This window comes from Ambystoma mexicanum, chromosome 6q (assembly GCF_040938575.1).
Source record: "Ambystoma mexicanum isolate Mex_15411 chromosome 6q, UKY_AmexF1_1, whole genome shotgun sequence".
Classification (NCBI taxonomy): domain Eukaryota; kingdom Metazoa; phylum Chordata; class Amphibia; order Caudata; family Ambystomatidae; genus Ambystoma; species Ambystoma mexicanum.
In genome coordinates, this window is record NC_090937.1 from 997,951,603 (window position 1) to 997,979,175 (window position 27,573).

A 27,573-nucleotide genomic window follows, 5' to 3' on the forward strand; every position below is an offset into this window, starting at 1 on the left:
TTTATCCCCTACTTTTAAGACAATTGTAAGATCTGCAAATGAGCAAATAAACAAAGAAAACCCCTTGCTGGGTCAATGTTAGTGCCTCGTCGGAATGCAGGCTCAAATCCGGCAAGGATTGGGGGCGGCAGGCTGTGCCTCATACTCCCATAGACAAGGAGTTAGATATAGGAAATAGGGTACTAAAGGAAGGCTAGAAACAACGCATACTGGGAAAGCCGCGCCCAGCATGACTGCTGGCTACATCAGGTATGCAGGGTGGTGGTTGCGAGGTTTAGGTGAGGAGCATGATTTTGCAGAACGCCCAGTCCACTTTTGCAGATCCCTCACACAGAGAGCAACTCACAAAGACGCGGTAGGCGGGGTGTGCCGCGAGCCCAGAGGGAAGTTATGATGGCAGACCCGTTTGTAGATGTTCATGACCATTAGCGACCGGAGGATGGCTTGGGCGGTAAAAGTGGCAAATTGGGAGGGGATTTTGGTAATGTTTGTATGTCTGGCATTCATACATAGGTTGCAGTAGGCTGTCTTACCTGCTGGGAGTGGAGTCACAATCAGCAATGTTACATTGTTGGAGTAGAGCTCCAGTGGTGGAGGGATGGTGACAGGGGGGTAGGAACCCCCTCCATGCTCAGACAGGGTTCTTGCGACTTAGTAGTGGGCCTTGTGAGTGGGCCAACAACGCTTGCTGACTCCCTCTGAGAGGCTGCTGTAGATGTTGTGATAGCCAATCGGATCCAGACAGAGGCGGGCGTGGGGTACTGCAAAGCCCACTGATGCTTTCCAAGGATATGGGTGCCATTTTGGAGTGGAGTGGAGTGGAGTGGTTGCTCCAGATTCAGTAGTGGGGAGCCTGCATTGCTCTTAATGCACAAGGCTTTCATGTCTCGAATGCTGGTGGAAGTAAGGATCTGGCACACAGCAGATATTGGGTCAGTTGCTGTGGATGCAGCCGTGTTCAAATTGAAATCCCAGACAGGGGTCTTAGGCCTTAGTAGTGAGCCTTGTGAGGGGGCCGGCGTCAACTGCTGGCTCCCTCTGAAAGGCTGCTGTAGATGTTGTGGCGTCCAAGATAAGCCCACTGAGGCTTGGAGCGTCTTCCGAAAGACGAAGAGAGCCCATGAAATTAATTTGTAAAAATTCCTTGCCTCCTCAGTGAGCCTTCATTGAATTTGTTTTGGCATCTGATTGAACCTTTGTACATGCCAATCGGTCTTGGGATTATATATAGATGGTTGTAAGGTTTTGATGTTCGTTAGGGTTTTACATCTCTCCTATCAGTTTCAACATTAAGCACCTGCCTTGGTCTGCCAGAATTTCCCTGGGAAATCCCTCTCCTGTGATGAAGGGTATTAATACTTTTAGAATGTCTTTCGTAGAATTGCTTCTCAATGAGAAGGCCTCTGGGTAGCTGGACGCGTAGTCCCTATATCCATTTCCAGTATATATTTTTTCCCTGCTTGAGAAGCTGCCATTGGTCACACAATGTCCTTACCTATTTGGTGGAATCGTACCTTGATGATAGTCTGTAGTGGAGCCTTTGAAACATCATCTGGGGAAGTCACTTAACATATGGTACAAGCTGCACATACTTGTTTGATATGTGCCTATACCCCATGTCAATAAATTCACTCAGATTGCTTTTGTGACTTTATTCCAGTTCCACATGTCCTGTGGTGAGGTTTGCATGTGTCGGCTCCAGTTCTACTTTCTAAAACTGTTTGGCACCAATAGTTGACAGTAACTGATGCAGTCTCCTTCCAGATTTACATAAACTCTGTACAGGAGCCCTCTTCTTTCTATTAAGTGTGGAAACTTCAGAGTATAGCTTCTTCTGTTAACAAACCTTTCTGGGCCGGTTTCATATATGGATCCACCTTCTGGGCTTCTGTGAATTCCAAGGTGGCTGGGCCCAATTAGACCCTCATGGGTTTGGGTCCCCAGTTGGGTCTGGTCATCTCCCCAAATCTGGTCTCAGGCCTTTCGGTTTCCTCCAGATCCTCTATCTCTTCTATAGCTTACACCAAGAACTGGCCACATAGCAGCTGGGGAATCGGTTGGCTTGGTTTAATTACATAGGTTGAAGATGACCACCTCTAGCTCTCATCGATGGTCTCTGTCTATGACTCCTGCTCCCACGAGTGCTTGTGTGCAAGACTGGACTTTGGGACAATTCTTCTGTACGTTCCTTTGAGGACTTCTACCCAGAGGCCAGTCTTGACTAGGGCATTTCCTCTTTGTCAGTCTACCACCTACTTCTCTCCATATAGGTCACAGCTGGTAACTTTGGGTGTAGCCCTGGTAGGTAATTGGGCAGTCTTTCTGATTTTGATTATTTTCAGCTGTTACAAGCTCCCTGTCCTGCCCTCGCCTCTCCTCCCTGCTTGCCCAGTGAGCCTCCGATAATTCAGTGTGCTGTAGACATGTGAGCAGAATTTGTAGCATGCAGCGGAGTGATTTTACTCGCACAGAAATAGTCCAGCTGCCCATTTGCTGCATTTCCTTGTAGCCGCTACAAGATCTGAGTAAGCGCTCTTCTCTTTGTGCATTTTGCTGTGCTCGCACATTGCTTTGTGTACATTTTTCCCCTTTCCTTCCTGCACCAGTTCCCTCCCAGTCCTGTCCTCGCCTCTTCCCCCCTGCCTGCCCAGTGAACCTCCGATAGGTCATGTGTTGTAGACAGGTTACAGAAAAACCTCTCTTCAAAGGTTCTGTCCGGGCAGTCTTGCCCGAGCAGCCAGCAGACGGCTACAGCAAAGGGCAGCTCCCGGTCCCTGTTTGCCCTGTTCGCCCAGAGAGCCCCAGCCAGGCCCAAGAAGCTACAGCAACACTAAAGTAAGAGACAGCCACCATTTGCATATCCCTGCTTGAATAGTGACTCGTGCTTGTTTCAAGTTACATGCATTCATTTCCCTTGCTCCTCATTGTGAGACGTTTCACCACTGATTTTCAAGTTGCTTCTCTGCGAGTACCCTTGCAAGGCAGAATGAATACCTTGCTGACTAAACTTAACAACCCTTGAACCCAACCCTATCTATACCATACTACACTCCTAGTATAGCCCTGTACTGTTTCCCTGGTACTTTGGATAATATATATATATATATATATATCTATATATCTATATATATAGATATATATATATATATGCTTTGAATCGAGTTGCATTTTTGTTACAGCAAATGCTTTGCATCTAGTTGCATTTTAGCATGCAATTACAGTCCAACACCTACTTGCACCACTCCCACACACTCCCCTCTGAAGTCTTCTCCTGTTGCAGACCATGCTTTTGCCCACCTTTTTGACTCCTGCCACCCTTTCTCCAAGTGGTCTGAGTAGACAAACTGGGCCACTAGTCCCTCGGCATGCCCCTCTCTTTCAGAACACAGACAGCAATGTTCTGCTATGCCTAGCAGCTCCAAGCTAATTCTAAATTGGTATGGGTTATTTATAACTCCCTTAATACCCAGAGGTTTCTAAGCGCTGATCCGGGGATCGAACCTGTGTTGCTCAGCGTTGCCTTGTTTCCAAGGCGAACGCGTTGCCCCTGAGCTGTCCTCCCTAGACAATGAATTGTGTCAGAAGTTGGATCGAACCCACGCCTCCAGAGGTCAGAGGAAGTACGATGGCGTTCCAGAAACCAGGCCACTCTCCCCCCCTCCCTGCAACCCACTCTCTCCCTCACAGCCAGCCTCAAACAGGTCCCCCTCCACTCCCCTTCCTACTCCTCGGCCCACTCAGCAAGCACACCCTTTACTACCATTTCCCCTAACCTTCCCAGCACTTCCCCACTCTCACTCATACACCCTCCCCACACACACTTCCCATCACTAAGCGCAGCTTGGGCCGCCTTGGCAAATAAACCCACATCGAAGCCCCACCAACACTCACACATACACAACCATCATAAGCTCAAATCACATCAGTCCTCACCCCTTCTTCCACCCAGACCCCATTCCTCACCTCTCTTATACCATCATTTCCTCCCCTCTCTCTCCAAATCAGTCCATCCTCTCTTCTCCTCCCCTGCCAACTCTCCCATCTCACCCCCAACCCACCCTATACCCTGCGTAAAAACGACTCCCTTTCCATCTCCCCTCATTTTCCTCTCCTCCCATCTACTGCCCCCTCCTCACCAGCTACTCCTCTGTTCCCACAACCTCCACAAGCGACTCTAGGCCGCTCTCTCCCCTCAGATAGACCTTTGCCACCCCAACTCCTACCTTGACTCCTCCCTATGAACTCTTCCATCACAAGCACTGTTCCCTCTCAATCTTAGACCACTCCTAGCCTCCCTTCCCACACCCTTACCAAAAAACACCCCCTTCAATCTCCCCTTCTTCTACCCGCAATTCGCCCCCCCCGCCCCCATCCACCTCCACCATACACACCCCTTCTCACTCTGACCCGCCCTCTGGGACTCCACCTAGAAGTTTGCCTCCCCGCTTCGCACTTTCTCTCCTCTAGTCTCCCTCCTCCCTCTAGTCCCCCTGCTCCCTGCTGTCCAATACCCACCCACCCTGTTAGGGAGAATTCTCATAAACATGCTAATTCCCTCTACCTTAGAGTCCTCCAGCTCTTTTGCTAATCTTTGGTACTTTGAACTTTTCAATTCTGTTTGTTTTCTGTGTTTATTTCTTTGGTTATGGAGTTTAGACAACTCCATGGGCATAATCTTGTCTTGTGTGTCACACAGCACCCTCAGTGCAGTGACACAGGGAAGCCGTTTAGGCTGTCCAAAGGTTTAAATACCTTCTCTGGGATGAACTACTGTTTCCCAGAGCATGTAAAGTGAAATTGACTTTACTAGTCTTTCCAAATTCCTAGACCCAGCACACACCATCTTACAATGGAGTGCTGGAGGGGCTACATAGTATCCCCTGTGTCTAAACGCTCATGTAGCAGTCAAATGCTACCCTTTCCTTTTGAAAAGGCTGGTGGCAGTGTTTTTACAATGAACTACCATGTTTTTTCCCGACCGCGAACACCGGTAGCTAAAAATCACGGAAGCCATGTTTTTCAAGATTGCGCCTTAAGCCCCTTTTTCTTTAAACCGGTCCCATTCTTCTTTTTTCTCTGTTTCCTTTTGGAAAGGTCCTTCTAGTGTTTGTCTCTGCGCGCCAAACCAGGTTTGGTCCCTTTGTTCATATGCCTTCGGGGGCTTCAGGACTGAAGACCGCCTCTGGCGTCTAATTGTCTGGGGTGGGCAGGAAGTGAGGGAGGTGCCCAAAACTCCCTGTGCTTAGTCTCCTAGGAGACCCAAAAGCACTCTGCCGTGATTGTTTGACTGACTGTCCGGCAAGGACAGCCACCCTGCTGGGTGAGTGACAGCTAGGCTGGAATGAAAGGGAGATAACTATTTAAAAGGCGAGTCTCTTGGACTGGAAAGCAGAGTCGACAACTGGAACGAAAGAACCAAAGAAGAGCTGGAAGAGGACGGCTGCTGCAACTCCTGGACCGTTGGTTTTCCCAGTAAAGCCCTGCTGCATGTCCGAACTGCCAAGTTCATCTCGACAGTGAAGCCCCTTCAAGGACGACTTCTTCCTTTGAGTTGGTGGGGCCAATGAACTTGTAAGCCACCTGGATACCATTCTCGAAGCTGGTTAGGACTAGCCAGGGGGAAGGACACCAGCTTGTGTGCTTGAAGAACAGCTACTCGAACAGAATTGACTCCATTTTGTTTGTGTTTTCCGACGATCCTGTGCAGTGCAGGAGTCCCCCGACGTCCTCCCTCTTGTCCCCACGACTGAGGCTCAGGAACAGCGAGATCTGCAGGAACTGCCAGGAGCCAACAACTTCAGCTGCATTTGTTTCTTCATACTAGGATACTGTGCCAACCTGATTGAGAGAATGCCAGTCTCGCCATTGACTTTGGCCTAGGCCTATTGACTTGACCTGAACTCTTCTGGTGAACTGAAAGTATTTGCACTATCTAACAAGTATATGTGATCTATTCTACTTACTTTATGCCTTTCTGCTCACTTCTAAGTAACTGAACTATTCAGTTCAGCCACCTAGGATAAAAGAAATCTAACTTGTAAACACCCAAAACCTTAAAAAAACAAACAAATAAAGAAAATGGCTGCAGTGTACATACAAGGCAACCTGTATAACAGCAGTAAAACAAAGTTGGAAAACCATCAGAAAACCAGGTCGGAAAGTTTGCCTGGGTGCTCAATCACACATATAGTCTCTAATCCAATCTGGCTCCCTTCTCACCCTTTTTGTCAACATTGGGCACTGTCCTACATCACGAGCATCCGCTGCGTCCAGCCTACAGTGTTTCACAATCTTTCTTTCACCCTTCTTTGCAGCACATGTTTTCTTTATTTAAATATTTTTGCTTTCACCTCTTCCATCACTTCTAGTCTTAGATTTTCATAAGGGGGAAGATTTTGGGTTGTGCTCCCGAACTTTCCACAATGCAGTATGTGGAGTGATCCGGGAGCGAGTTGTGGGTGGTGGTTGGGACAACAGATATGGGGCTGTTGTGTGCATTGCAATTGTGTACCTGCAGGTTCCAAATAAAGAAACTGGAACTCGCCCCCCATCCCACCCGAGCTCTGTGACCTCTTTATTTGCGCCCCCTTTCCTCAGAGGTCTTATTGCTGACGCCTCTTGACATTGCTTCTCAGCTGTTAGCACAGTTTTTCTGAAGTCCATCATAAGGCTTAGTAAAACCATTCAACTGAGGCAGTACAGGACTCCACTCTTAGTATAAGGCTGTACCCCCTGAGTTCAGGTTCACGTATACAGAGCAGCCATGCTGTCGAATCTGTACAAAGACATTTTTTTATACATTTGGTCCAAAGAAACACTGACACATTATGTATTGTAAACATAAAGGTTTGTTTTTATATACAAGCAGACAAAGATATTCTTAGGTCAGTACTATCATAAAGCATATAAACACATTACAATACTATGCTTTAAATACCAAGATCAAAGCACATACCTTATTTACAACACCTAACAGTATTTCTTGGGGGGGTAAGAACATAGACCATAGATTACTTGATTACTTTCAGTAATACAAGGGTAGTAGATCCTGTCAGTTTTGCAGTGACACTCAACAAGGAAATCACATAGTCAACCAACTTGATAATATACTTTTCTGAATAGTGGACCAACTAGCAAATATACTTTTCTGAATAGTGGAATACAGATTCAAGGAGCAGTGTATATACCTCTACTATTTTTGTGATGACACACAGTTATACAAGGTAAGAACTTTTTGGTGTAATATACCATTGCAGCTGCTTTTCAGCGCAGTGGAACACAGGCTAAGTTAAGCAAGAACTCTTTATACTAATTGTGTATGCACCAGACAGACCAAGGTCAGCTACACCTAAAGGAACATTTTTCAGGAATGGCAAACAGCTATTAGAGGCAGGTAAGACCTTATGTTGTAATATTCTATTACAGTTTGCTTTTCAGATCAGCTCGACACAAAGGTAAGCATTAAGTCTAACTTGTTTTAGCATGGCACACAGCTAACACAAGGTAAGTAAAACCTATATACTGTTTAAAAGAGCCATCAGCAACTTAAGATGTAAATTTAACCAAAGGCAGACTTATTCTGAACAGTTTAACAGTAAGCCAGGGAACGCAAGACCCAATTGGGGACACTCATACATTTATCCTAACGGGAATAGTAAAGTGAAACCAACAGCATTACTGTTGTTGAAGAGGCACAACCAATACACAGGTCAGTAACTTAATCTTATATATACTTTTCGGAATAGTGCAACACACATTCAAGGTAAGTAAGAACGTTTGTAACTGCGCTCCGAGTTAGTTACCAACCAAATTCTTTTACTAACTTTTGCTCACTTGTCACTCTTTTCAAGGCAGAACCCTTTTCTTATCCAGTCCCTCCCTTATTCTATAGCATGAGTTCACTCAGAGGTGGTAGAGGGACCTTAGTGGTCTAGTTGCCAGCTGTAAGCAGTGTGAGATAGGGTTCAGTTCGAGGCAAAGTCAGAGTCCCAGAGGAAGACTGTTCAAACAAGTAAGTATTTCACTTTAAAGTTAGTTGAGGGTCCAGGGACGTCAGAGAAGACACCCTAGGAGGAGTCTGCAGGGCCTGGGTGCACTGGATGTGTGGCCTTCCAATCACAGAAAACACCCCAAAGCTATACAGAAATCACAAAGGCTTATGGTGGGTAAAATACTCCAGCCAACACAGTACCTCAGCACAGAAGAAGAGTTGCAGCAGGAAGACATCAGGATCGGCAGATAAAACCTGGTTGATGGATTCCTTTTTAAAGAAGACATGAGACAGGACTTTGGAAGGGCTTTTGCAGCAGGGATCACACAAGAAGGCTCCAGGCAAGAGTTTCCTCGCAGCTGGTTGTGGCACTGTGGATTTGGCACCTTTTCAGGTGCACAGAAGAAGACAGAATATTGCTGGTCGGATTCTATCGTTCAAGGTCCAGCGCTCTGGTGAGGGGACTTTTTGGACCTGAATCGTGCACCACCAGATGGTGAGGGGTCCCAGGGTATTGGGGTATTGCAGCCCTGCAAAGGTCGCAGCATTGCATGGGATGGCTCAGAATGCAGGTCAGCTTCAGTCTAGTGGGTCTCACCAGGCTCTGGGTCAGAGTTGTCGTTTATGGAGACCCCGGGTCGATTGGAAGGAAGGGCTACAGCAGGGTCCAGTTAAACAGCAGGCTCTCCGGCTGCTGTAAATCGTCTCGGTTGTGGTTTCTTCATTTTCCTCTTCAATTTTGGTTCCAGTGATCTACTCCCTCTTCAGCTTCTAGGAGCATACTTTTATGCAGGAACCCAGCCAACCAAACAGCCAAGCTACATTCAAACTTGGGTTGGCAGTCCCTTCAGAGTAGCCGGCCTTCTATTTTGAAATGGATTCTCACAGTCAGGCTGGAAGACAAAGGGCTGCAGAGTGTTGGACTCCTCCCTCACTTCCTGCCCTCACAGACACTCTGGAGCCTGGGCGGGGAATCCACAGGATTCCCGCCGAAGATGAAGTTAACACAAAGGAATTTCCCACCCTGGATGTCAGGAGAAGGAGCAAGAAAGGACAAGGAACGCTGAAATGCAAAAAAAGAAGACTGGGCCATTTTGGTAAAATGAGCACCAATGGGTGCCTTTACTGGGGCTGTGGAAACAGCCCGCAGTAAAGGTGCACCAAATTAATAAAAAGGTTCACTGACACCTGCCATTAAAGTGAAATTTGTGCTTGTAACATAAATGTTACATTTAAAATGAGAAGGGGGATAACCCGTATCTCCCCAGCACTCCACATAAGGTGGGCGGTGCTGATCGCACCTAATGCAATGTAAAAGGGATCCAAAGATCCTTTCTATCATTGTGATCAGTAGTTCTCACAAGGTTAGCCAGAGAAAGTTAAAAGGGGAGCCCGTAGGGCAACCCAGCAACAATGGGCACTTTTTTGCCAAAATGTTGTCAGAGGATCACTTTTATATGACACTTTGGAGAGTCTTAGAAATGACACCCCTAAAAAGAGTAAAAGACTCTTGTGAGTTTGGAAAATGATTCCCACTCACTGAGGTGTAGAGAAATATAATCTATCAGTCCAGCAAAAAGTTCTGGGGTTGACGCAGGTCAGGAAGATTTATCATTAATGTGAAAATCTTACCTAACATCAGACTCAATGCTTCTCATATATTGAGCTGTTTGTTCCATTCCTCTCGCCACTTCCATAGCCTGATCAAGAGAAGTCTTTGGCAAGGAGTTTTTCTTGCACTCTGCTATTATTAGTGCAGCGCACCAATTGATCTGTAATCGGTGAATTTAGTCAACTTTCCAAACTCACAAGTGTGGCTCAAGGACATCAAAGCTGCTACATCACATTTCACTGTTTCTCGAGGGTCTTGGCATATTTGAAAGAATTCATGGCACTAGAAACATTCTTCTTAGGCTCAAAATCGCTTAGCAATGTATGAACTGCAATGGTATAATCATCCCTGTCTCCTTGGTCATTATCCCCTTCCTCGGGCAGCCCATCATAAACACTGCAGCCCTTCGGCCCAAGGTGATATAGTAGAACAGCTTGCTTTCTTGCAGGAGCCAATTTTTGCCACCTATGGCCACCAAATATGCGTCAAATAACTTGTTGCATCTGTCCCATCTGATGAGGGAAGTGCCTAGTGCAGCCAAAAACTGGGGCGGTTTGGCCATACTTGCCACTGCCATGATTGCGTCGGGATGCTCAACCCAACCACTCACAGCTGTGTTCACTAAATCTTCTTCTTGAGGTTACCTTTATTCCACAGGTGTTGCCGCTCACAGGACCTTCCCAGACCTTCACCAAGGAGCAAAGAAGGTAAACATCCAAAGTGTCTTGATTCTGCGCCGCCCTGGTTTGTTAGCAAGTTTCTCTGTCCCGTTGGCTTTGCACACACTTGTTTGAAGCCAAACGCAAGCTGTTATAGGCGCTCGCTGTGCTATGGACGCTTCACCATGCGGCAGGATTCTTTTTTTTTTATCCCCTTGCTTTTCCCTTCTTTCTTTAAAGGCAGGTGCCGGCAGGCAGCATTGTTTCTCTATTCGCCATACAGGACGTTGCTGGCAGGCAGGAGCAACGCAGTGCCAACAACGTGGCAAACTGGGCAAGGCTGGGGAAACCTGATCGATATTCGCTGTACGCCGTTCAGGTCCGATCCTCACCAGCCCTCTGTTATCCCAGCCGACCCCTGCGGTGTCCGCCTTGTCGCCAATAAAGAGGTCCAAGAGCCAGGAGTGAGTTAGTTTCTTTATTTGGAGCCTGCGGGCACACAATTGCATTGCACACAACAAAAAGTCCCTCATCTGTTGTCCCAACTGCCACCCACAAACGCTCTCCTAGAGCGTTTCACATACCTCCTCGTGGAACGCTCGGAAGCACAACCCAACAAGCACCTTAAAACATACAAAAAATGAACAGGCCTTCCTTAACATTTCTCCATTAATAAAACATGCAACATCATAATTCAACAGTACCTCGGTGGCATTCAAGATCACATTTAGTGCCTCGCCTCTCCTCTACATAAACGTGGTCTGATATACCTTTTCCTTAAGCATGTGTTTTTACCCCTGACTTTTTCATCCTCAAATGTTTCCCTTTTTAATGTGTACCTTTTTAAAATTAATGTGCCTTAAACTCAGCCATGATAAATTAAGTTGACGCTTCCACACACCTTGCCTTACTCCCAATGGAGTGAATTTCTTGTTTTTCTAAAAATGAAAAAAAAAAAGGATTTAGAAAGACAGCTCAGTGTCAGCCCCTGCTACGCACACAAGTGCGCTCAGGGGATGGCAGGCACAGCCGGATCTGAAGAGGGGGAGAAGTGGGCGCCCGAGGTAAGTGTCTTTGTTGTGTGAGAGTGAGTGTGTCTGTTGGGGAGGAGGTAGAATGTGGTGTGTGGAAGGGAGCAGGTAAACGTGAGTGTGTATGCATGTTTGTATGTATGGATCAGTGTGTCTGTGGTGGGGGTTGCCAGGGGTACGGCCTCCTGAAGGCGGCTTGTGAGAGCAGGGGGCGGGGGTGGTGGAATTCCCCCGCTCCAGTAGTGTGCTATTAAAGGAATAGTGCGCTCAAAAACTTTGTCTCGAGCGTTCAGGCATGTGGTTTAAAGCAATCTGTGATTGATCGTAAAAACATTTCCTATGCACCTTGCCATAGTTTTCCTCACTTTTACACATGCGAAATCAAGCATCGGGGAGCAGCCATCTTGTGCTAATCTTATCCGTTGCTGCATCGCCCTAAGTTGAACTGCCCTTGCGCAATTAAATCATATCCCCCGCCCCTGAATCTGACATCCGTATTCCTAGCGATATTCTCCACCTATTATTGTGATGTTAGTGGGCAACTTAGCCAAACACGCCCAGTTATCACCTACGTATAAACGTCGGTTGACGCAGAACCTGGATTATCAACACACACACACCCTCTCACAGCACAGCGCATCCCAAATCAGAATAGAAAACACTATTTTTAAAGGAAACACCAATGTTCTGCAATTTATAACGTGCTTTTATTTCACAATAAACGCTCTGAGCACATCCGCCAATTTCGATTATTAACCAAATGTATAATTTCATTCTGTTCACACATCAAATCTTTATCATGAGGCACACGGTGTTCCTTTCGGTTGAAGAAGCGCATTCGACGCACCTTGAATCGCAAGGCTTCTGCATCAGCTTCTTGCTAGACCACCTTAAAAGATGACAGTTTGCTCCTTGTTACTGTTGCCGCCAAAGGGCATATCGGGCTCGGACGATCGCCCCACATCAGCGTAATCGTGGTACAACCGTTTAGTTGTATCTGCCACTGCCTGTTGAAGAAACCATCGCTGGGTGTCTGGAAACGATGACATTCGCAGAAAGGAAGAATATAGCTGTGTAAAAGACATAACAAAAATATATTTCAGTAGCCGTTCTTCATTCAAATGTATCCATTTACCCTTTAATTCTGCACCGGGTGTAACCTAATAAAGAACACAAACCAGAAACAATGGAAACACAGAGAAACCATTGTGGAATGTGCTTGAGAGGTTAGTGCTGTGGAGTATGTTTATCTCGTAATGGGATGCGGAAGCTGACGGAAGAATTCGAATAACACAGACGGCATTATAACAGAATATTAGCAACTAACTTGGGGTTTCGGTGGAACCTGGGGGGAACCCGGACGTGGACTCCATGCTCTCTGTGCTCAGAGAGGCACAGCTCCACCTCCCTGATGAGCCACAACAAGGCTGAAACACGGTGTATGGGGTTGCTGTAGGTACTCTAGTTCAGAAGGGAATTTCCAGAGCATTTTGGTGCTGGACTGCCCATGTGCCTGGGACAAAGAAAAATACATAGAGGTTGTGTTTGCGCGTCATCACAATATGCCCCAAACAACAACCCATTACAATGTAAGCAAGCAATAACGGTCAGAAAATGAAACCTTGACTTGTTCGTCTATAAACTCGTCTTCAGTAAAACGTACATTATATTGTATTTCCATTCTCATGGCGTAACGCAGAGTGTCGGATCAGATCAACGGTGTTCATAAAATGAAATTACATGTTCCTTTGTCCTGTTTAGAAATTTCTAATCTTATCATTTTTGCGGGTATTACACACCTCCCATCCTTCAATCCATTGTGAAGCCTCCCTTTCTTCCACGGACGAACAACAATTGAACCTTCTTTGGGGCGCCTATGCTAAGTTTCGTTTTGGTGAAGGAAAGCCACTAATCAAAACCATACTGTACAAGAGGCGTCGGTGTGAACTCCCCACAAGCAACATCAAACGCAGTGACATTCACTCCATGCGAGCAACTAGCACGGCTGACCAACGTGGCATTTGAAATATGTTCGAAAAACAAACAAATTGTTTGTTGGCATCCACCAATACCGCGCTATCGTGAATACTTTTGTACTCTTCTATATTGATAGTGATTTAGTTATTTTATGACAGCAGTTCCAGTTTGGGTCCTCCCCATTGTCACGTCTGTGTGCACCCTGTTTTCGCAGAGTAATGTGCTCTGCGGTTAACGTGACACTGACAAGTCATAAATCCAAGTGCCCTTCCATCTCCACTGAACTTCCCGTGCACTAACAAATGTAGGAGGAGACACGGTATATCCCGCCCCCAGACCCATTCTCTTACCAGGTAAATGGTGTATAAGCTAAGGGGGGGGGAGACATCTCCACCCCTCCTGTACCTATTTGCATCACCCATGTTTCATATAAGTGAACACTGTGCTAATTTGTATACTTTCAACTCCATTTTGTGTCCTTCCAAAAGCCATCTTTTTCTAGGCCCTCTGCCCCTCTGGCGAAATGTTCACTCTCCCTCTCCCAGCGCCACACACAGCAAGCCCCCACCACCTCCGCAGCTCAGCGCGTCTCCTGTTCTCACAGAAATGCAGCTATTCATTTTTGCAAGTAGCGAGTATCGAGCCCTGACAAAATGTGCTCATCCAAGAATGTGAGACCAAGGTCTGCTCCAACCTTAGTGCCCCATCCATCTCTGCTGACCAACTCATGCCCTCTACACGCCGTCCCTGCCAGGCCGCGGTCCCCTGAACCCATGCCCCCTGTTCCCTTTTAACGCATCTGGTCACCAGACCCTAACCCCGCACCACTTCCAATTCACCTACCATATAACTAATATAGAGTGGTCATATATTTTGGTTAACAGTAACACCTAGCTCCACTGTGTGTGAAATCGTAAGACTCCAAAGGCCGCAAATCAAAGATCTTCCCTTCTGATAAGGCATGCGAAGGAACCACCCTTTAAACATGTCCCCATAAAAATATAGGTCAGAATGCACATATTTCACACCAACAGCCCCCATTCATGCAGTATTTTGCTTACAGACATTAGTTCTTGCATGCAAGGTTTATTCTTTAGCTTAGTCAGTTAGCTGTACTTCATTTCCGTGTTACTTTGCCCAACCTTCACCCCGCCGAGAGGACCCAGCTGACCCACGTGCGACCCGCCAGATCTCCAATACACTAGCAAATCCTGTGAAGCCAGTCCCTATATCTATATACTGTATCCATGTCTTCCTCAAATCCTGATGTAACGCTATGCACCTATAGGGAAACGTCAGTAGTGAAATTTTGAGAACTTATAATGTACTGTTGTTCTTGTAATGTTCGGCAGAGCGCTCTCAGGCAGCAGAGTTCTTTGCTCCATTTATTTGCTTATATAAAATGTGGTTCCCTTGCAAATACTCTACTGATCTCATTCCATTGTGGGACGCGTTTTTATTCTGTCTATTTGGAGACGGGCATGCTAAGACAAATGCAGACTGCGCAGTTTCTTTCATGCTGATATCCATCTCGCCCTCCCGCGCCCTGGTCAGTGAAGGACCCGCAAGAGCTGGCCGAAAGCGGGAAGGGGAAAACAGAGTTACACTGTATGGCATCCAACAGCAGGCACTTCTTGCAAAAAAAAAGTTGACAAAGAGGATACATTTGAAGACAATTTGGACGCTATGGCCACCTATGTTGTGCTTTACAGACACCAAGCAACCACAGACATGCATGTTATCGTTCGAGATATAAATGAATGATTCATAAACCAGATTTAATGTGCATAATTAAATACTTATTAATACTTTTAATAGCTTTGAAAATCGAGTTTAATAGCATTCCATTGTTCATGTACAATGTACAAACAATATGGATCATACACCCCGCTGCTAATCATTTATACCAGGAAGTCAACTGTTCAGCGAGGTCTGTTTTTGGTGGACAGGGCTCGTTTGCAATGTTTTGTGGCAATGTATGTGTCCTAGGAACAAAATCAGGATCGATTCCATGAGTATGCATGGCCAACACATTTAAAGTGAGATCTTTCACAAAATCCAATTCCATTTCCTGGTATATCCGCTTGGCAATCCCTTTTTTGCTTAGTTTGCAAAGGCCATTGTGTAACGAAGCATTCCAAAGTTTCCTGCAGTTCTCGATTGTTCTCTGCCTAGATTCTCGTTATGCGCTAATACGACTAGTAATGATCGAGATTGCATTCCGACTATGCTGAAATGCAACCTCTTGGGCCTGTACTTTAGGCACATTTGTGGAACACCTCTAAATCTCTGGTGTGACAGAATTCTGTGAGTCCCTTCAGGTCTCTTGAAAGAGTTTTATCAAACACAATCCTCTCAAGAGCTTTGTGTGGAGGTGAAGATGGAACCAACCACTTTTTCTTGCGTACCTGTTCCTCCGATAAAGGTTCATGTGCACATTGGTGAAAATGTTGGTTTTCTGTCCATGAGTGAACGTTGGAACAGTGGTACATCAATGAGCGCCATTTTTCAATTAGAATTTCCACAGACCCATCACAAGTTTTGGAGCTCCACCAAAGATGGTTGCTGAAAGACTGGAACCACTGTAAAATATTTTCCGAACCCTTTTTTTTCCAGCAGCTGTGATTTTTTTTTTATATTGACTGATTTGGCAATGTGCCATACATCAAATTGATGGCAAATGTTTGTAAACTGCTCTCGCATGGCCTTGGCTATTGAACCATGTTTGTCAACGGCTATGAGGTCTATTTATATTTCACTCGATTGAAGATGTTCGAGGGATTTTAAGAAACCATGTTTCTCCATGGCCACTGAGGATTTACATTGGGACATCTGCACAATATCCAAACTCACAATTCTTTTAGTTTCCATGTCCTGAAAGTGGTATGTGCAGTACTTTGCTGAAAATCCGGGGCTGTCACACTGTCCGTCACCAGCTAGCCTGAACAGTTTGCCAGAGAATGTCCTTTCAATTGACTTTTGTTCAATTTTCCAGGCTTGACTAATAGCGGGGAATAAAAATGCTCTTTGATATTTGTAATGCTGTGTTTTAGCAAGGAAATGAAGTCCCACAAATTGACAGACTTGACAATTTACTAAAAGTCGAGCCACTGAAAAGTAAAACTGCTGAACACAGCAGATTTCCAGCTGGCACTTTTCCCAGCATCGGTTGAGTGGACCATGAAAATGTGTCATGGAGGTGGTTTCATGTGGCTTGGATTTTCAGGTTAGTGCCGTATAATACACAAGTCACATTCACCAATGGCTGGATGGACACATTTCAAAAGCATCTTCATTATATTCAGTTTCATCTTCAACTTGTCGAGTTCTCAAATTGTAGCATTGATCCAACAACACTGCTAGCTTCGCCGGTCACATTCAATTTATTTTCTGGCCATTAGACATAAGCATCTCGAGTCTGCTTATTGGACCACGCTGCGCCTCAAATAGTAGTTTCTCCATGGTGAAATCTGTTTGGCAAGCAGCATCTTTGGTTTCATTTGTTGTCTGTGTCTTTATAATTCTTTTCCTACTGGGCCTCTAGGAGATGGGTTGTAAAAACATGTTCAATGTAAATCACACATACAGTAGATAGCACTTTAAATAAAAAAAAGTTATGAAGAAAACACAAGCCTAGAACACTTGTAGAAAACAATATTGTTTGTTAGTTACCCTTGTTTTCTTGATTTTCTGAGAAACCGTGGTCTTCTCTGTAACGACCGCACCGGCAAGCTGGTCCACCACCTCTGATCAATGTACCTCCTCTTCTAATTCCAGACCTTGTATACATTCCTTGAATAGAATATTCATTAAAAAAATAACAAAAGTCAAACGTATTGGAAATTGAAATCTTTCATCTCACACATCGGTTACATACATACCCTCGTAAACAGTGTACGTCATTTAGTCAAAATATACATTTCGAATGTCACCTGATTGATGGCAAGTGTACTCAATCAGAGATCACTGTGCAAAACATACTGATTGTAATGTTGCCCTCAAACATTTTGCAATGTATTCTGCATTAGGGAGGAAGTGTAAAGTTAGAACTGAAATGATGAAAGTCACTGTCTAATAGTATCCTATGTAGGATTTACTTTCTTTTATTCAAGGGAACTGTCAGTACGCATACCTCAAACTCTAGACCAGCTCCAAAGGATGATGTAATTGTAGTCGAAGTACCGGCATCCCCCTATAACACAGTTCTTGTTTTAGTATGGATTAAAAATGCAGAATAGAACGGAGACGATGGGATGCAGACAATGGTACATATAAAGAGTAACCCATAAATGACACATAGCGTAAACAGGTTACATGAACAATTTGATATTATTTTAAATTCCAAGCATAATACATTCTCGGAATTGAAAAGTGAAATAAAATTACCTGATAGGCGCTTGAAGTTGTTTGGAAAAGAAATGGATACAGAATCTTGCACCTTCATTTTCAGTGCATTCTCACTAAGTCGTAATAGGGAAAATAAGATTTGCATTAGATATGTGGGAAGATCCAACTGTTGATAATATGAACCTCTACAAGTCTGTAGGGCTCACCATTGGTATACTGGATGTTTCGGTGGTTACATCACTCGTGTGGGTCTGTGCTTCCGTCAGTATGCTCTCCTAAAAAAATTGACATGTCAAGCAACTGATTATGAAAAGATTATGCTTCTTTTGAAGGGCACTATGGCATTGTTTTCTATGGTCACAAGTATTTTCTATGATGCTCCATAAATCAGGGACAGATGTGTAGTAAAATGTGGTATAGTTAAAAAGTAATACAATGTGGTAAATATACAAACTTTAGTAAGACACATTTACACCAAAAGCACCAATCCGTTCATGAAGTTACCTGTTCAGTCCCCCGCTGCCTACAGCTAATTCATCATCCGGGACTCACCTGAGGCAGCGTGTGCATGAGTAGAGTTGGAATTGCATTTGGAAGCAATTTACAAGATGTTCTGAGTTGATGCTTTTTTGTGTACTGTGATTGGTCGTATATGTCATCTGTAAAGTGCAGGCTGGAGATGCGGAATCGATTGGCCCTCGAGTCTCCCAAGACAGCCTGTGCTCTACTTTCAAGCTTGTCCACCGGAAAACCACAATGCCGAACCCATTCTTTTATTAAATCAATATTCCTCGGGAATGTATGCATGATTGTGCCCTTACTTTTAACATGGCTCCTAGAAGGACACCGAAAACCATATAAGCAGGCATTCCTGAAAAATCTGAGTTAAAAAAAAGTACACATAATTACAAAATGTTCTACTGAATGCATGAGATTGAATTATATCAAAGTTTTCTATGCAATGTTTGTTTTGGTCAAAGAAGCAAAAACTGTCTACCGTAGTAAAATATACACTGGGATAACTTTCATATAGAATTGATTGATGCAACACAAATTGTAACGTGCTACTCGTCCGTTGATTGGACTTTCAAGCATTAAAAGGAAAAATGCTTGTAGACATGGTCTGAGAAAGATGCAATTCTATCACAATTGACACTGATGAAATTTGATATATATCGCGATCAGAACACTTTAAACAGTAGACAATGGTAAAGTCATTACATCACTGGGTACATTTGTTCGAAATAGATATAAATTTTAAGATCGGAAAGAGATGATTGGGTGACCTGCCCTTGCCTTGACTAACAAACAATTAGATTCAGCAAGCAGGGTAGTTAGTAGCAGGACAATAGATAGCGCGATCAAGAGATCACTTCCAGTTTTCACAGATGTTCTCAGGATAAATATCAAGGGGTTTATAAAGAATTAGAAAAGTGGGTGTGTATGTGAATGATGGACATGTTTCTGGTGTGGTCTGCTTGAGCAGAGCCTGGACACACTGGGTCTGGGGAGGCCATGTGTACAATGGCCCCTGTGCGGAAGATACCTTTGAAGTGTACATGTTGTTTGGCACCTTGGCCGTTCCTACCCTGCCAGGACAAGTGAGCGTTTCCTTGATTCACTGAAAAATTGAAACAACGATTCATAAAAGATAATTTGTATTTTTTTTTTTGTTGTTGATGGCACAAATGTACTACAAATTGTATACTTCGAGTTGCAGCACATTGTGGGACAATCCCCTGTACTGACCGCTGTCACTGTGGAAATTTGGCCCGAATGGCTCCGACACAGGTGGGTACTACTCGTTGAACGCGGTATTGAAGCCTCCCATGAAGTCACCATGTAAACGAACGATAGGCCACCAGCCTGTACCACCTGTGGAAGAGAAACATACAAACTGTATTTAAATGAACCTGATAAGTGTACAAACCTTGAAAATGCAATCTTGTATCCTATGGCATAGTTGCCAGTAAAAAATGTTACTTCATGAATCAATCAACTTGGGCTTTCAAGTGTAGACACATTACAAAGGTGAACACCCATGCAATCAATAACGTTTGAGGCACAGACAAATATTGTTTCTTGGTTGTACGTGAAATACACATAAAATGACCACTATGATTTCCCCAAATCGCGAGAGATGTATTGAATTGCCAGACTACATTAATTTGGCACTGATAGATCAAAGTTACGACAATATAGGAGACAAGCGTGAAATGTTAGTGGCCTAAGTGACATCACATCTAGAGTACACTTACTCGTTACTTGGATTGCGAAGGTGAACTGTTGCGCGAAGTTTGTGCATAAGCACCATCATAATCCTCATCACAGACTTTGTGAGGCAGGCTGCCCTGAAGCCATGCAGCTCGGTAACGCCTAGCAATGGTGTCTTCTTCCAATATGTATGTCAAGCATCCACAGTTTTCTCTGCAGCAGCAGTTCTCCTCCCCGTTTGGCATGACCTCGCACCGATTGCAGGTACACCAGGTGGAAACGTCTTCCATGCGACTAGCCTCAGGCTTCTGATCCGGTGATTCGTCCTCCCAACTGTTGTCCGATGCCCCATCGTTTCTGCATCTTTGTCTTTCAACTAATTCTGCCTGGGAATACTCGGGCTCGTACTGGGAGGGCTGTATTGTTGCCATTGTACGACAAAATTAAAATCGATAGTAGTGCTAGTACTATTATGGGTTCGCACAGGTTATGAGCAATGAAGATAGCTGAACAGAAACGAGTCACAGGATATACAAAAAAAGACAGTGAAACGATTGAAAAAGCAACTCTGATGTTGTCTGATGAGAAGCGGTCTGTTTATACTTATTGAGGAAAGAGGCGTCCTGCCATTTCCATGGAGACACGCCATTAGCTGGCGCACAGAGAACTTTGACACGAGACGTGCATTTGCATTGTGAAATGAGCCGTACACGTTTAGTGATGTCAGCTTCAGTGGCGCAGGATATGATTTAGTGCCGCAAGGGCAGTTAATTTTAGTGCGATGTGGCAACGGATAAGATTAGCACAAGATGGCCGTGCCCCGTTGCTTGATTTCCCATGTGTAATAGTGTGAAAAACTATGGTACGGTGCATAGGAAATGTTTTTTTCGATCGATCACAGATTGCTTTAAAGCACATGCCTGAACGCTCGGTACATTAAAAAAATGGAGTGCACTATTCCTTTAACGCTTTTGAGGGCTGCACACAAAAAGGGCGATGTAAAACAGTCTGTTTGATGTGCATCATTTATAAACCAGAAATATCACAGAACCGCGGCACAGTAAGCCTCGCATCCGAGGCATTACTGTATCTGCTAAAACAATCACTAATGTTCTTAAATTATGAGAAACCTCGTTTCCTCTTCTACAGACTAATCTTTGGTCACTATAGTCGACGGTCATAACTCCCCTCTACTATTAGCGTTACATATTGCTGCCCCATTTTGCATTTTTTGCAGGGTACAAGTCCCTAAGAAATAAGTGGTGGGAGATGTGGAGAGATAATTATGGTATGTCTAACCCCACAGTAAACAACTGCGACAAGACATGCAGTCACAGCAAGCCAATGCCAGCTCAAAATAAAATGTGCAGAGCCCAGAAATTGTTTTCATACCATGCATTTAGTCACATATAATTCTAAACTCCTTTGATGTACTTTTTGTGTTTTGTTTCCCTTTATGAATGTAGCCTACAAGTACCAGAATGCAAAGTGGTGCTAGTGTAACAACCAAGAATGGCTGAACACTGACTTAATCATACACTACAGAAGAGCCTGTGAAAATGTCACCTGCTTCTAGTCATTTGCAGCTTGTTACGCATGATGCGTTTAAATCAGCATTTTACCATAACCAATATATGTTTTACATGCCAAACAAGCATACATCCTAGAAATTAAGACGACTTTGAGCAGGTTATTTTTATTCTGTTTTTGTTTTCTTGTGGTTAGGTCAATATTGAGCAGATGTGCTGAAAACAAATTCCGCTCAAAACAAATAGTTCTAGAATGCTAATTAATAGCATTCCAGCACAAGACCCTGCTTAGGGAGAGCAGCTCCACAGTCTAGCAGACTTAGAGTCAACACATTTCCCTCATGCCTCAACTGGCCTAAGAAGCCAGGATTGTCTAACAAGTGGGGCCTGAAGCTAATTTACTTACTTAGACCCACCGCAGTGACATTAACATCTGTAAATGCCCACACAGCGCTGCACAGTGGGCATTTATAGATTTCGGGTGAGGGTGCTTGTGTCGTGTTGATATGTCAAGTCTGGTAGTGCTCAAATTATTTGTCACTGAATGTGTGGGCTGTTTTAATCTTAATTATTAATAGCGCCTAGTAATTGATTTTCTGAGAAAAAGTTAACCACTTTTAGGGTTTGCACCGGAAAATTTGTCACAATTACAGATTTTAATTATTGACCTTATAGAACGCTCATGCACAATTTGACCTCATCTGCCTCATATTTATTTTTTTGTTTTGTTGTAACACAGGTGGAAGCGATCGTCATGTTACAATGGATGATTTAAAGAAACTGAATTATCTTGGGGCCGTTATTAAAGAAGCCCTTCGTTTATTCCCATCAGTTCCATTCTTTGCACGAACTATAATGGAGGATTGCCAGCTAGGTAAGTGGCTGGTGTGAATTTTCCACATTGAAACGTGCATAACCCTGCTCTGAATTTTTCATAATCATCTTCCACCTTTTCAGAACAGCCGGCAGATGGTGGCCAGGGCAATAAGAAGTGTATACAGTTTTAGAAGAAGAAGGTTCAGGTCAATTATCATCCCAGACGTGCACCATTTAGTTTATTTGTTCAATAACCTTTAAAGTGCCTTTAGAATGTATGTCAGCCGTGGTTATGTATGTATATGTTTTTTGTTTTCCCTATTCTGTTTGGTTAAGTGGACTCAGTCTGCCCATCCACACCGCAGGGCTCATGTTCATTGAATGTGTAATTTGGCAGCGAGGGACCCGTCACTTTTACACTTTACCATAAACTGGTCCCTACCACCAAATGTTGGTCATTTGCACCGTGGGATTTAGATGAGGCAAAAGGTGGTGTACAAGTGCGTATGCTTTTTTTTTACCCTTCAGATTTGCACCCAGCAGTCCAAAGTGAGTAAACGCTGCCTGGCCAGCCGGGAAGCTGGACATGTCTGGGGGACTATACACACTCTATTCCGGTAGCCAGTTAACCTGCCTTATGTTGCAAAGTGCGTTTAATGCCCAGATTACTTCCCAGTAATCCCATTACATGGAGGGCTCACGGACAGGAAATCATGCGTGTGTGGGGGACCAGGAATTCTGCAAGCAGGCCTACTTGTGCCACCCAGGCGGAGTGCGACAGTAGGCAGGACCACCACCTCTCCTGTCAATCCAAGCAGGCATTATTTCAATGTCCATCCTGGGTGGAGAGTGCGGATTGCGGGACTGGGATAAAGAAGAGAATGATTTAACGTAATGGGATTACCAGTAAGTGATCTGGGCATTCATGCTTCATCCCTTTTCCTTGTCCCAGTACTGAGCGCTCAAAACAAACAAGTTCTCTCGATATTGCCCGAAGAATACACCAGGCAGGCAGTAGTTCAAATGTGCCCTTTATTAGTGAGACAATTACCACGCAAATCAACACAGTTGATCCAAAAGGACGATGAGGGGGACCCACTTGCAATTTATAGTGAGCGATAAAAGTGCCAGGAGAAGACTAAGTGGCCACCCTCCACATTTCATCGATGGGGACCCGCTTGATAGCCACCCAAGATGCAGCCATAGCCCTCATAGAGTGCTCCAACAACTCTGCCTGATATGGGGTCTTCAACTCGGCTGTAGGCAAGCTCAATGGTACTCCTGATCCACCTACTCTGAGAAGCAATGGGAGACTTTTTGAGGCCATATGTATGCAGCCAAAGGTGACTGAGATGATGCCCCCTTAATACAATCGGAAGTTTGGTCATTCTAAACCCTAACGAGCCTGCCCACATCCAGGTGTGGGGAGAAGGACTGTTAGAAGAGACAGGCCCGGGGGTTGGAAGGACCAGATCCTCATGGAAGTGAAAATCGGAGAGAACCTTATGGCGCAAAAGAGCAGTAGGCAACAGAATCAGCCCCTCGGGTACAAACCTTAGGAATGGAGGATAACAGATGAGAATCCCCCAATTTCCACAGCCGCCTGGTCGAAGCGATGGCCACCAAAAAGACACTTTGAAGAAAGGAGAGCAATGGGGATTGACTTCCGTGGCTCGAAGTGAGCAGAAGAAGGTCCTGAAGCTCCCATTTGGAAAGGGAGACCTGACATGTTGCTGGTAGATTTCAACCCCCCTAAGTAGGAAATCTGCCAGGGCCACTGTGAGTGAGGGGTGCCCAGGATTTGTGCACTATCCAAATGGCTGTGAGCTGCGCTTTTTAGGATATAGCCAACCCAAGCATGAAAACCTCGTTCAGGCATGCAGCACCTATATGGGTTCGCAAGATAGAGGGTCAAGATGGGCCTGTAGATACCAGTTGAAGACCTCCATTGTTGGATGTAGGCAGTCAGGGTGAAGGATCTCTGGGCCTCCTGCACAGCCAATGCAAGGTCTGGCGGAAGCCCCTCCCTCTCAAGCCTTAATTTTTCAATAGCCAGGCCATCGGATGAAAGCTCCTGAGGGTTGGAAAGGGAAGAATGGGCTACCCCAAAAGGTAAGGGAGGGAAAAATTGGCAGATGATAGGTGAAGAAGAGGGGACCACACCTACCTTGGTCATCTGGGTGAAATCAGAATAATTAATGGGAGGGAATGCATAGAGACGAGCCTCAGGCCAGCTCGCTTACATAAAATCCACCCTCATCGCTCCTAGATCCCATATCCAGGGAGGCAAACAGCGGAAGTATAGCGCCTGTTTGAGAGATCCTAAATGGGAGCAGACTAGCTGCAAGGACTTGACAGTATTCCGTTGCAGAGTAATTAGCAGCTGAGTGCATTTGCTCTGGTGTTCAGGACACCTGGAAGTTAAGCTGCTTTTATTGAGAAAGGTGCCTCTCTGCCCAGTCCATGATCCGGGATGCAACTTCTTGAAGAGAATGGGAACAGGTCATCCACCTCTCCTACCCCCCCACGCCCACTCTGCCTGTTGATGTAGGCCTTGGTTAGCTGGTTGTCCGTGTGGATCCGGACATCCTTCCCCCAAGGTGTTGGGACAAGGTGAGAATTGGAGGATGTGGGAAAATAACCAGCAGAGGAGGTGCAAGAGAAAATCCTGACAGATGATTGGAGTTTTATAGCCACCATTCCATCTTCCTGGCCAGATCCGTTGTCATGGGAACCCACATTCTGTAATCCTTGGAGGATTCCTGCGAATGGTCTAGAAGATGATTCACCAGAGGCCTGTGATGGTGTCTCACTCAAGGGATTACAAAAACTGTTGCTGCTAGATAACCCTGAATGATCAAGCATTGAAGAGCATTTGCCACCCTGTATCCTAGGTGACCCGACAGCCTGGCATAAAGCTTGAAGGTGCTGACAGGCAGAAAGGAGATGGTACCACTCAGTGTGTTAAATAGGCACTCATAAATTCCAGTGTCTGGGTTGGCCGCAGAGGTGACTTCTTGGTGTTCAGGAGCCACCTGAAGTGAGCCACAGTGGATCAGGCAGGGGGCATGGATTAGCCAGTTGTCTAGATACAGATGGAGCGCAACTCCCCTCTGATGGAGGAGACACACAAGGGGGACTAGGACTTTAGAGAACACCAATGATGTTGGCCTTGGGCCAAAAGAGAGCAATTGAAGGTGTAGACCATCAACGACACAAAGCAGAGAAATCTCTGGTATGCAGGATAAATAGGTACATGAAAATAGGCATCCTCCCGATCTTCCGAAGTCAGGAAGTCTCATAAGGCCACCAACAGAATAAGTGTTTTTACCTGGAAATGAACTTTCCTGATGAAAACATTGTTTCTCTTGAGGTCTATGATTAGTCTCCAAGCCCCCAATGGTTTTTGCATAAGAAACTGGATGAAAACACACCTGTGCTGTTGTCTCTGCTAGGGACTGGAATCTCCACCCATTTGTTGAAGAGGTGCTGGATACCCTTCTGGAGCTTTAACTGAAAAGAGGATGATGATCCTACCATCAAGTAATATGTTTTGTCTTTTGACCTATCGCTCACTATGTCACCCTAACAGACAAGATTAAAGATCCCTTGTGAGGTGTCTCTCCCTAGTGGGCACTGGGGAGCCGCCAATCTAGTAGACGGCATAGAAAAAGAGGCTGACCCTAACTCCTCAATTTTAACCTCCAAGTATACTCCTGTACATAGGGTTTAGTTTTATTGTACCTGAAACACACCCAAAACCAAAACAATGTTCAATATTAAAATAACCTAAACACAAGGGCTGGGCACTGGGGGAGTGTAAGGGTGCAGAAGTAAGGCTCAGACACAATGTTTGTATATTTTTGGATATGGACTTTCATTAATAACAATAAGTTTGGAAAAGTGCCTTCCTAAAGCTAAGAGGAATTTCCCTACCACAAAAGAAACTGTTTTTGTCAGGAAGTCCGAAACTAAAGTCTGTCAAGTCATGTCCCCAAAACGTACTACTGTCACTAACACTAATAACCTAAGTTAACTGTGGAAGGATGGTCTCTTCTAAAAGTAATAGGTGTTCACTGTGTTTTCAAACAGAAAAGTTCCCAGTTTCTCTGGTAGTAAAAAGTGATGCAAAATACTGCAAAATGCAAGTTTCCAAATTCTAGGGTCACGCTCCTTTTCTCTAGAGTTCCTCTTGTCTTAAGTCACAATATAGTTCAAGAGGGATTGTTAGCTTCACAGTCCTTGTGTCCTATTGGCTTGGCACATCCACTACCAATTGTAGAACTCCCCCACCCCCTCTTCTACCACAGGGTTTTAACCTTCTTACTTTAGTCTCTTATGTGAGTGCGGTCTCTGACTTGCAACTTCTTTGTCCAGACTGATTTACTCTCTTGTCACCCAAATAATCATTGTTGAATTGTCTTTGTTTCTCTCAGGGTCCCAAACACTTTTTACATAATTGGGTGCAAGCCCCAGTCCTGCGATGTTGTGCGTTGTCCACTTGGATCACTCTTTTGTCAAGTGTACCACTCTTTCTCTCATTTCTCTTGTATCCAAGTCTCAGTCCCTCTGGACTTTGTGCGACTGCCAGACTCACACTGCTGTGTTGTATCTGCTTGGTTTACTCTCCTGCCAAGTATACAGCTGTCTCTGATGTACTTCAGGGCCGCAGACGGGCTCTTGCGTTAGGGTCCCAGACCCTCTGGCTTTTGGGTGCGGGTGGCAGACTCGCACAGTTATGCTGTATCTGATTAGTGTCTCATTGGTTTCTCTCTGACTTTCAAAGGGCTCCCTCTGACATTCCCTCTGGTTCGTTTTACATTTTATTTTAGGATAGCCTTGTACTCTCAGACGTTGTGATCAATTTGTAGCCTGTTTGTCAAAATCTTGGAGATTAGAACAGTTTCTTTAGTTTCTCAAGAATGGACCGAAAGGTCATTGTTTTCTAAAATATATGGGATGAAAACTCTAGAATCCTAACAGTGAATTCCTACCAGTCGTTTTGTGGTTAACCGATGTATCAAGGCACCCCGCTGTGATCTTAAGGTCAAGGAAGGTAATGATCTCCCTACTATAATTACAAGAGAAATTAAGAACCTATTCTGTTGGTACTACGCAATGAATGACGAAAAACACTTGGCAAGCAGAAAATGGAGGATTGAACGCGCCACAAGCTATCACTAAGATAGAGAGAATCTTAGTGCTCGGAACTTCTTTGGGTGTGACAAATGTATAGGAAGGAGGTCGGAAATTACTATATGCCATGGGGTTCTTTCGGGCACAGAGGCAATAATATATCCAGTAGCAAAGCCTGAAGTAAGCCAAGATGAGAGATCAGTTTTGAGAGTAAAACATGAGTTCACCCTTTGATGAACGCACACATATAATGGGTGCTTCC

At 44.8% G+C, this 27,573-nt stretch overlaps 1 protein-coding gene across 1 annotated transcript in view; it reads left to right on the top strand.

Annotated features, from left to right (window-relative positions):
* The window catches only part of LOC138516425 (cytochrome P450 4V2-like), a 539,828-nt gene that overhangs the window by 383,555 nt on the left and 128,700 nt on the right, over positions 1-27,573 (top strand). Inside the window, exon 9 of the mRNA XM_069631544.1 lies at positions 22,099-22,233. Coding sequence (XP_069487645.1) covers positions 22,099-22,233 — 135 coding nt within the window. The remainder of the gene's footprint in view (positions 1-22,098; positions 22,234-27,573) is intronic.